Source organism: Rhinolophus sinicus, chromosome 18, assembly GCF_057876585.1.
Source record: "Rhinolophus sinicus isolate RSI-liver-muscle chromosome 18, RSI-T2T, whole genome shotgun sequence".
In the NCBI taxonomy this organism is placed as follows: Eukaryota; Metazoa; Chordata; class Mammalia; order Chiroptera; family Rhinolophidae; genus Rhinolophus; species Rhinolophus sinicus.
Window position 1 is genome coordinate 82,109,239 of NC_142518.1, and position 11,018 is coordinate 82,120,256.

At 45.1% G+C, this 11,018-nt stretch overlaps 1 protein-coding gene across 1 annotated transcript; it reads left to right on the top strand.

Annotated features, from left to right (window-relative positions):
* The first annotated feature begins 1,448 nt into the window (after positions 1-1,448).
* LOC148754668 (rhox homeobox family member 2B-like) lies at positions 1,449-8,780 on the top strand. The gene is made up of 4 exons (XM_088794762.1): positions 1,449-1,530; positions 1,704-2,076; positions 3,200-3,245; positions 8,305-8,780. Exons 1-4 carry the CDS (start codon positions 1,449-1,451, stop codon positions 8,629-8,631), a joined length of 828 nt encoding a protein of 275 aa, XP_088650888.1. The 3' UTR covers positions 8,632-8,780.
* Positions 8,781-11,018: the final 2,238 nt, after the last annotated feature.

Here is an 11,018-nt window from a genome sequence, read left to right on the forward strand (position 1 = left end):
AAGGTTTCTGATGTCAGTTAGCCTGGCTCCAGGAAGAGCTAGTCTGAGGAGGAAACACGTTGGTCAAAGTCATGCAGAGTCTGTCCGATTGCCATCTCTGACCATTTTTTTTTTTAAAGTGAATTCGTCAACTAAGCTTTTTAAAGCTGTTTTCTTACCCATTTTCTGGGAACATGAGGCGGGGACATTTATCCATTAGGCACACTACATGAGGTGACTGGGGTCCATGATACATTTAGGGGCCCATGAAAATAGTTTAATTTCTGATATAAAACAGAGTTGATGGCAACGGTGGTTGTGCAGGTAAAAATAAGCAATTTCTCGTACATTATCGAGCATAGGGCCCATTGTTAGAGCCTAGTCTTAATATTTAGGATATTTAGGATATGAACACATCATGGAGCATCTACAAAACACTCCCTGTAGAAAGGCTCTTACAGCCTTCAATCTGTCCTGGCTCTCTTTATTTGATATAAATAAAATTTGACAATAAATGAAATTTATTTATTCCTAAGCAAGAGCTCAGGAAAAGGAGGGTGTAGAGCAAAAGGAGGAGGCAGCAACAGGAAAGGGAGGAGAGAATTCGACCAGGTGCACAGCACCCACCCAGCACAGGGAACAAGTGTGTGTTTGAAGACAGTCTGTAGCCACAGGCACAGCAGAAGTGGCATAGTCCGCAGTTAGAACCAGGAGCAAAAAAAGGGCCCTTTGCAGTTTGGGCATTCTTGGAGGCTCTAAACTCTGTGTAGGCTTCTACTCCTACAATCCGACATGGATTCATTACTAAAAATCAATAGCCAGTGGACTGTCTCAACCAGTGCGCTAGGGTTGTCCCCACCCCCACGCCCAGTGCATCTGAGCACAGCACATGCTCAGGACACGCAACCTCGAGCTCTTGTTCCTGGAGATCCGAGAAGCATGGTGAGGTCTGACTTCAGCCTCATTGCAAAAACTCCAGCAAGCAACGTCCTAGCTAATTATATTAGTTTGGTTACTATTCCCTGCTCAGTACTGGCAACTGTGTATGGAGGCTGGGCCAAGAGATACTCTGCAAACTTTTCTCCAAGGTCTCCGGAGCTCGTGTGAGGTCTGTCTCTTACCTGCTACATATTGGCTTGCAAACTCCAGCAAAGCCCCTTCCTCTGGGAAGATGCTCCACCAAGACAGGGGCAGTCTGTTAAGATGCAACTTAGAGCCTCAAGTCATACTCCCTATGTATGCTCCCTACCAGAGCCCCTCTTGCAAGTACACCCTCTTTTTGAGGTCCAACCCCCTGTCACATGCGCACCTCAACAGCACCCCCCCACACACACACACACAGCAGGACCTGGTAATAAACCCAGGGAGGGCGCCTAGTCAGACACACTGTAGCCTGACTAGACTCGGGAAGGAGCCAGGCCGCATTGCAGAATCTGCAGAAGCCACAGCCTCAGGACAGCACTCAGAACATGAAGCATCAGCACCAGTGCAGCCGGGGTGTCACTGGCTTCCTCAGCCTGGGAGTCGATGAGGATCGGGAAGAACTGCGTGGTTAGTGCTGGTCGGGACGCGTGCTTCGGCCAACTCCAAGAAACTAACGTTCCCCGGGAGAGGCGAACGGACAAGACACCCGTCAGATGCAGCCCCTTGCCTCCTCACCTCCTCTTTCCCACAGCCTGAGATACAATACCCTGCTCTTTCTCTTTGGGTTCCTTCTTTTGCAGAAGCGAAGCCTGCGGGGATCTCGTTAATCAGAGAGGGAGGAGAAGAAGAAAAGGGTACACAGCCCGAACCTGAGCAGGGAGCAGCAGCAGCAGGAGGAAGAGAGATAGGAGCTGAAGAAGAAGCCAAAGAAGGCAGTGGCAGTGGCCCAGGTGCCCCAGGCCTCCTTGATGTCGGAAGCCACGAGGCCAGCGGCGATAGTGGCGGAGAACCAGGAGAGCAGGGGCAGGACGAACAGCCCGTCCAGGCCATTGCCCATGGTCCACAGCCAGAGGACAGGCAGCAGGTCGTCCAGCGCGCCATGTTCACCCAAGTGCAGGTGCAGGAGCTGGAGTGCGTTTTCCATCACAATGCCTATCCCAACTTGTTGATGAGGTAAGCAGTCCGCCAGGGGATGGCGCCATTCCAGCGAGCACGTGGCGCTGGCCTTTGCCTGTGTCACAGTGTTGGCCCTCCCACAGGTCCGTCTCCTTCTCTCGTGAACAAAAGGCGACCTGCAGGACTCGAGGCTGGGAGGGGGGCGGCTCTCCTGCACTTGGGTTGGGGTGAAGGCTATGCCTCTTGGGACTCAAGGTAAATACTTCATACAGTATTTAAATGAATCAAACTGGGTAACTACGACAGGCGCCTGTTATGTTAAACAATGTTCTGTTAGAACCAGGGCAAGGATAAGGATGAGAAGAAGCCTGAGGGAGGTATGATGGAGCAAATCAGAGTAGGAACTGACCTTAATTTAAAATGTTGATAAATCTGTTCATCATAGGTTATTTTTGCATTGCTTTTTATAATTTTAAATGCTACATTCGAAAATTATTTATCTGGATTAGTGATTTTTCTGCATCCCCTTAATTTTGCTCTTGAGAGGAAACTGTCTCTAAAGCAAGCTTCAAGCTAGATATTACAGAATAGTGTGTGGAAGGGCAGTTGGTGGCTAATTTTTTTAAAAATCAGCACAATCAAAGAATAAACAGCAGAGGATTTGTGTCGTCCTTTAGCATCTACTAGGAAAGTACTCCAACCTGCACAACACAGATAGATAGATAGATAGATAGATAGATAGATAGATAGATAGATAGATAGATAGATAGATAGATAGACCAGGCTATTTTAAGTATGCAATTTAAGCCATAAAATGGGTAAGAGCAATGATTGAAAGTTGGTGGAGACATTTCTTCAGTCAGAGATATTTAGTAATTTCAAAGTTGAAGTTGATAACACTGAAAGAAACTGTGAATTAGAATTTCATGTGTTCTTGGGAACTGTGCCTCCATGAGACTTGGCTTTTTAAAACTGCTTTGTCAACTTAATTTCACTGTAAATCAAGAAATGGTGTGTCTTCCTACTACAGATATTGGTTCATAAAATAAATCACTGAAAAAAAACAAATCACTGACATTTCCCTGAAAAAAAAAAAAGTAAGTAAGAATGAAATAACATTTTATACTTAATTTCCATCCACATCTCTGAATACTGAACATTTGTGGTTTTCTCTCCTCAGACAGGAGATTGCGAGACGCATGAATGTGCCTGAAGCGAGAATGCAGGTCAGTAAACCTGAAAAATGCCATGTGGCAGGGCAGCCATTCTACAACCTGCTTCAGGACTTGCACACCTTTGTCCTAGACAATCTCAAGTTGGTGTGTTTTTATTGCCTTTTCTTTTCTTTTTTTTTTTTTTTTAAAGATTTTAGTGGGGAACAGGACTTTATTGGGGAACAGTGTGTACTTCCAGGACTTTCTTCCGAGTCAAGTTGTTGTCCTTTCAATCTTAGTTGTGGAGGGTTCTGTTCAGCTTCAAGTTGTCCTTTTTCAGCCTTAGTTGTGGAGGGCGCAGCTCAGCTCCAGGTCCAGTTGCTGTTTTCTAGTTGCAGGGGGCACAGCCCACCATCCCCTGCGGGAGTCGTCAAACCGGCAACCTTGTGGTTGAGAGGACGCGCTCCAACCAACTGAGCCATCTGGGAGCTCAGCGTCAGCTCAGCTCAAGGTGCCGTGTTCAATTTTAGTTGCAGGGGGCGCTGCCCACCATCCCTTGCGGGACTCGAGGAATTGAACTGGCAACCTTGTGGTTGAGAGCCCACTGGCCCATGTGGGAATCGAACCGGCAGCCTTCGGAGTTAGGAGCACGGAGCTCTAACCGCCTGAGCCACCGGGCCGGCCCTTTATTACCTTTTCAATGATTGGAAAATAAGTTTGGGGCCTTAGTAGGTTGAAAATAGGATAAATAAACTATAGCTTTCGGGAACTTCCCATTATCAGAGGGAACATGATTTCCAAATTGGAAAATTACTATAGTATACTATTCCTTGTATACAAAGACATATATACTTTCATATAAACTATACTTATATATACTTATATATGTGTATTGTGTACACACACACACACACACACTCTTACATAGTTTAACTCCTCTAACACTGGTATCCTTGAAATAACACTTCTGTGTGAGGTCACACTGGGGTTAATTGTGAAGTGGAAATTATTCCAATTAATGCACTAAAGAGTCCAATTATACAAAATTATTTGAAGCCAAGCATAAACTCATTGCACAAGGGGTGAATTTATAAATATTTAGGCATTGGAAGGAGGGAATAATTCACACATTAGAACACAACAGACGAGCAACTAATGTCTGTTTAGTTAAGTTGAGTGGTCCCCAAGTCCAAGTGCCTGGTCCTCCTGATGTTCTTTTTAAGGGTTTGGAAAAGCGGTGTAGAGAATGGCTGCCCTAAATTTTAATTTTCTGGAATACTTTGATATGTCAGCCTGGAAACACTGCTAACATAGTAGGTTGTGCATTATGGTGGAGATGGGAAGGGGAGTTGCAACCTTTGAAATATGTCTAAAACAGGAAACAAACTAAAACAACAATTTCAAACAGAGTTCCACTGACTTAAGAAAGGCAGAAGTGTTAGGCAAGAATAATGTAGAGTCGAACACAGGCATTGGGGACACCACACACAAATTTTAGAAACTACCAAATGCATTAGTGAATATTGTCTTGAGGAATTTTTTTCTTCTATTCTGTGGTACTATTTGTGAAGAGATGGCTTGTGTGGAGTTTGTTGGTAGTGGGGGTTGGCTCTTAGTTCAGGCTAGATTCTTACCTGTGGTAATTTGAAATATTTTTTCATTTGCTCAGTCAGTGATGACTAACTTACAGGTCAATGGATCAAGAGCTAATTTTCTGAGATCATAGAAAAACCTAAGTTGCATCAAACAATAATTTTTTCTGGGGTGGGGGGGGTGGTGGAAGGAAATGAGAGAGAGAGAGAGAGAGAGAGAGAGAGAGAGAGAGAGAGAGAGAGAGAGAGAGAGAACCAGGATGGGTTTATGCAGGTGTGGTGGTGGGCTGTCTGAAAAACAGCCCACCCAAGCAGGCCACTGAATTCTGGCATCCTAAGGCCACAGACTGGGCTCACAGTCAGGGCTGGCCAGGGCTTGGGAGGACCAGGCCTCTGCTTTCTCCCACAGGCAAAGCCAGCACAGAGGAAAACAAACACTTCAGTTTTGGTGACTTGCTCTCTCCCCCTCCCTGGGTTTGCATAGTGCTCTCAATAGGGTTCTAAAGGAAAAAGGAGCCACAAGAAACAAATAAGAAAAGTTTCTCATCGATTTTCAAATTCTACAGCATGAATCACCCCATTAAATTTCACCAGTTTCATTGAGATATAATTGATATTACAGCACTGTATAAGTTTAAGGTGTGCAGCATAATAATTTGACTTACATATGTTGTGAAATGATTACCACAATAAGTTTAGTTAATATCCATCACGTCACATAGACACAACCAAAAAAAGGGAAAAAAAATGTTTGTTTTTTTCCCCTGTGATGACAACACTTAGGACTTACTCTCTTAACAACTTTCATATATGCCTTGGAGCAGTGTCAACTGTAGTCATCATGTTGTACATTACATCCCCAGGACTTATTTATCTTATAACTGGAACTTTGTACCTTTTGACCACCTTCTTCCCCCTCCCCCTCTCCCCCACCCTGCACCCACTAACCGCAAATCTGGTATTTTTCTATGCGTTTGGTGTTTTGTTTTGTTTTGCTTTTTAAGATTCCACATATACGTGAGAGCATACAGTATTTGTCCAAAGAAAATTTTAATGGAGGTTTCCGCCCCCAAGTCTATTTTGCAAATACAGTGAGACTTGTTTTATGAAACCAGCATTGGAAATATAAAGCTAGTATCAGCCTATACCTTAGTTAACCCGATTTGTGTTTTGGTTGTGTTTATGCAGATCTGACCATGGGTACACTTGGAGCGCCACCCCCATCCGCCCAAAAAAAGCTCAATTACAATGGTGTTTTTAGATTCCATATGCTTGCAGCAGAAGGGCCCAAATTCTTTTTTTATTATTATTAGTTTCAGGTGTACAAAACAATTGTAATAAACATTTATCATTTATGTCCCTCACACAGTGACAACCCCCCTCCCCCACGTCTACTACCTCTCTGACATCACATACAGCTATTACATTTCCACTGTCTCTATTCCTAGTTCTGTACTCCACTTCTTGTAAATATATATATATATATATATATATATATATATATATATATATATATAAATAAAATTACAGTTGACATTCATTATTCTTCAGCTTCAGCTTCAGGTGTACAGGGCAGTGATCAGGCATCCACATCATCCCTGAGGTGGTCTCCCTAATGGGACAAGTGTCCATCGGATACCCTACAAACTCTTTACAACATTATTGATTACATTCCCCAAATTGACTTTCGTATCTCCATGGCAACCCTGTGGTTACTGATTGTGCTTTCTAATCCCCTCACCTTCCCCTTTATCCCCACCCCCCTCCCATCCAGAAACCCTCAGTTTTTCCTCTATGTCTCTGAGACTGTTTCTGAGTAGTTCCTTCCTTTATTCTTTTCGTTGGATTCCACATATAAGTGAGATCATAAGGTATTTGTCTCTCTGTCTGGCTTATTTCACTTAGCATAATGTTCTCTAGGTCCATCCATATTGTTGCAAATGGTAAGATTTCATGCTTCTTTATGGCTGTGTAATACTCCATTGTATAAACGTACCACCGTTTCTTAATCCAGTCATCTACCGATGGGCATTTCGGTCATTTCCATGTCTTGGCTATTGCTTGGCTATTGCGTATAGTGCTGCAATAAACACCGGGGTGCACAAATATTTTCGAATTAGAGTTTTGGATTTCTCCGGATAGATACCTAGGAGTGGAATTGCTGGATCATAGGTAGTTCCATTTTCAGATTTTTGAGATGCCTCCATACTGTTTTCCATAGTGGCCGCACCAATCTGCAATCCCACCAACAGTGCACGAGGAGGACCCAAATTCTAAGATGAAAGAGGGAAAATGAGGCCTGGAACAGCAACAGAAGACCTTTTGTATCACTTAAAATGTGCAGTTTGGAAACTTCCAAAAGGATTTAAATACAATGTAAACCCCGTTAACTAGGACACTGAGAAGACAGTGAAGTCTAACTGGCAGTTTTGTTTGTTTATTCGCAAAAATAGTTGGCGGATAGTTAGGGAGGAGTCATTTTGTAACCCCTCACCCACATGGTTGTGACTATCTTGCTAAAATGCCTGTTCCCCCTTCTTGTCTCTAAAATGAGGGATGGGATGCTGACCTCCTAGTTCAATTGCAGGCCTTAGGGGGACCCACCATGCTGGACCTCAGTGGCTCCAGCCCAGGGTCCCGGATCTGTAGCCAGAGCAGAGTGAGCTGACCGGGTCCTAAGCCCAGGAAGGTTAGCAACGGGGGGGCGAGGGGGGGGGCACGGTGGATCATGCAGAATGACAGCAGTGACTGATTTTTTTTAATTTTATTTTATTTATTTTTTTTTTTTTTGCCTCTTTCCTTTCAAACTCTTGGCTGGGCAAAGATTTTAAGAGTTTTTCGTAAATTTGTGCCGAGTTAGTCTAAACATTCATTACCTCAAATGTCTGAAATACGAAGGCAGCGTCCAGGGCTTCAGCTATACTCGTGTCCCAGCAAGATAGGCCACAAACTCCCTGGGACCCCCATGACCAAGCCACTCTCACAATACCATCTTTTTAACTATTAAGAGGTTTCAGATGATGAATGACCCTTTAGGCATTCTTGAAGGAAAACTTTTGTTTAAAAATCCCAAAGGCTCCTATTGATTCTTCACTGTACACTGAAGACGGCCTTTTCAAAATGGGGGCTGTTCCCCTCAGCATGATTTTAAAAAGCACCCACTTTTTACTGTGTTCTGCTTCCCCACAGGACACAGACATACCAGGTCCTTTTGTAGGCATAGCAATAACAGCAGGCACAGAGAGCAATTCCTCAGCTCCACCTGCATCTAAGAGTGGGGACAAATAATACTAAAGGTGGGAGGAGAGGGAAAGCAATAAGCCAAGCCATAGCCTGGCACATAGTTGGTGCTCGCTGTGGGTGAACTGAAGGGAGGGCTGCGGTGGAAAGTTCCCTAAGATGTTTTAGCAAGAAGGAAATAGCTTTCTCTGATGCAATGTAAAATCTTAAGGGCATAGAGAGTTGCCTACTGTGTTTTTTTATGAATGACATTGAATGCTAAATGTACTAAACCAATCCCTTTCTCTCTCTGATTGAAGGTTTGGTTTAAGAATAGGAGGGCCAAGTGGAGGAGACAACAGAGGGCATTAATGTTCAGAAATATGCACCCCGTGGCCCTGGGCCCTCCTGTCGTCATAACCTCGGGGAGACCCTTCAATGCCATCCTTATTCCGCAGCCAGTTTGGAGATGTGTGCCAGTTCCGCTGCCCCTGTGGCCGCCTCTGCTGCCCATGCTGCCCTTTCCTCCTCGGTTCTTTCCTCCTCCGCCCTTGCTTCTTGCACCTTTGCCTCCCTGGAGCCGGCACCCATGTGGCTGGGCCTGGTTCCTTACCCCGAATGGTCCTTTTGTAGCCCCCATTTTCTAACGAATTGTCTCTGAGACATTTTTTTTTTCAAAGGCTTTTGAGCCAGTTTCAAATTCTGCATGCCTCACCATCAATAGCAGTTCAACAAATAACCTGTTCAGTGTATTAAATAAAAGTACAAAGTCACTGTCCCACTCTTTTAGGGCACGTTGTTTTGTAGTTTCAATAAAGTTGTGAATTCTCTGTATATTTGTTTTGTGTGTCACATGGGGTTAGTCAATTTGATGGAAATTGCTAAGAAAATTCCATTCAAACTGAACAGACCCACCCTGCCCCAACACCTCAGCCCCCCAGCCGTCTCCCCCACAATCCCTAGCTCCCTACCCTCACCCCTTGTCCACTGGGTCCACATAGATATGCAAGACACGGTGGGGCAGGTCCCTAAGGAGAGAACATTGTGTTTCAAGGCAGGCCAGAGCCCCATTCAGGGTGACAGCTCAGGCACATCAGAGGACTCTTTTAAGAGGAACTTCCAAAGAGGTTACTCACAGGGCTTTATTGGAGAAGTGGGAGCCAGGCATTCATTTGGTACTCTCCAAGTTCCCTTCACTGCTTCCCTTTTGTGGAGGGGACATGGGGATAGAAACCATTCTAGAGGGTCCTGCCTCTTCAAAGGTCAGCTCTACGCCCTGCTCCCTTCTTCTCCTCCCCCACCCCCAGGTCTGGGGAGCATGTTATTGCTCCTTCCCCAGCTCAGAGCTGACATTCACACCTTCAAGTATATTTTGTCACCTTCAGCATCCTTGAGAGAACCCCACCTCAACGCTGAAAGGGAACCTCTTAACTTAGTGCTGTCTGAAGTAAGGAGGAGAGGGTCCCTCAGCCATGATCCAGAATAATCACTGCATTTAAAAGAAGCAGGTAGACCTTGGCTTTGTTCATGCTGCCTTCTTCGTGTGGAATTGCCAGGGTGGAAACCACACACACATATATGTATATGTATATGTATATGTATATGTATATGTATATGTATATGTATATGTATATGTATATGTATATACATATGCGTATGTATATATGCCATGGTATGCACCCTATAGGATACAATATGTGACATACAAGCACACCCAGAAAACACCCGCAACACAAGCAGAATTGGCTGTTATTAAAATGACCTTTCTGTGAAATACATCTTGTGGCCCGTCGTCCTTGCCTTCAGTTATTTCAAGTTCAAGGCTGGGAAAGGACAAGGCTTCGCGTCCACCTTGGACTTGGGGAGGGGGCGGGGCTCATGCCGAACCGAGGCAGTGTATCTGTTTGCCTGATCCCTTCATCTACACTAATGCACACAACACTTCTTGTTGCCAGGACGACACCAGCCCTGGGGAAGAGTTTTGCGGTTGGACCCAAACTGTTTCCTCGGTTACTTCAGGTTTGGGCGGGGTGGGGGGGGTGGCGGGGTGGGGGGGGTGGGGGGGTGGGGGTGGGGGGGCGGGGCTGGGGGTCCGCAGCGGGTCCTGGGAGCCAAGGCGTGCGAGATCTTGGCGGATCCGAGATCGGCATAGCCTCCTTCTCACGCAGAAGCAATGGGCTCCAGTGTCTTGCCTCGGGATCGGGGAAGCATAGCCGTACTTTGAAAATCCCCAAGCCCCACAAAGCCGCCCGCTGCACGCGTCGCTCACATTCTTCCCTCAGTCCTGAGATCTGAATGGCCTCAGCCATCAGCTGTGGGGCCTCAGCTCCAGGCTCCCCAAACCAATCCTCCAGCAGTCTGAGGCACCATCTTTGCGTTTGACTCCAGGATCCTTCCATGTAAATAGCAATTTTTGAAACCACTTCCTGGTATGTTCCTTGATGGAGATGATGCTATTCTTTTTCGTCGTGCATTTTTTTTTTATTAGTTTCAGGTGCACAAGACAAAGCAAAACTTAGATGTTTATCATTTATATCCCTCACACTGTGTGAACCCCCCTCCCCCCTCCACTATCCCTCTGACCTCGCACAGAGCCTATGCATTTCCACTGTCTCTATTCCTAATGCTGTACTCCGCTTCCTGTAACAATATACATACAAATATATAAATATACATACATATATACATATATTTATATAAAATTATAGTTGTCATTCAGTATTGTTCAGCTTCAGGTGTACTGCGCAGAGATCAGGCATCTACATCATCCCTGAGGTGGTCTCCCAAATGGGACACGTGTCCATCGGATTCCCTACAACATCTTTACATTATTGATTACGTTCCCCAAATTAATTTTCAAAACCCCGTGGCCATCTTGTGGTTACCGACTATTTTCTAAACCTCTCACCTTCCCCTTATCCCCACCCCACCCCCGCCCCTCTAGCAACCCTCAGTTTTTCCTCTATGTCTCCAAAACTGTTTCTGATTAGTTCATTCACTTATTCTTTTGTTTAGATTCCACATATAAGTGAGA

Bases quoted from the DNA above. Each gene is read 5' to 3' on its own strand.
- LOC148754668 (XM_088794762.1), top strand. From the start codon at position 1,449: ATGAAGCATCAGCACCAGTGCAGCCGGGGTGTCACTGGCTTCCTCAGC. The intron at 1,531-1,703 runs GTTAGTGCTGGT...CTTCTTTTGCAG, and splicing joins GGATCGGGAAGAACTGCGTG to AAGCGAAGCCTGCGGGGATC. The intron at 3,246-8,304 runs GTCAGTAAACCT...CTCTGATTGAAG, and splicing joins TGCCTGAAGCGAGAATGCAG to GTTTGGTTTAAGAATAGGAG.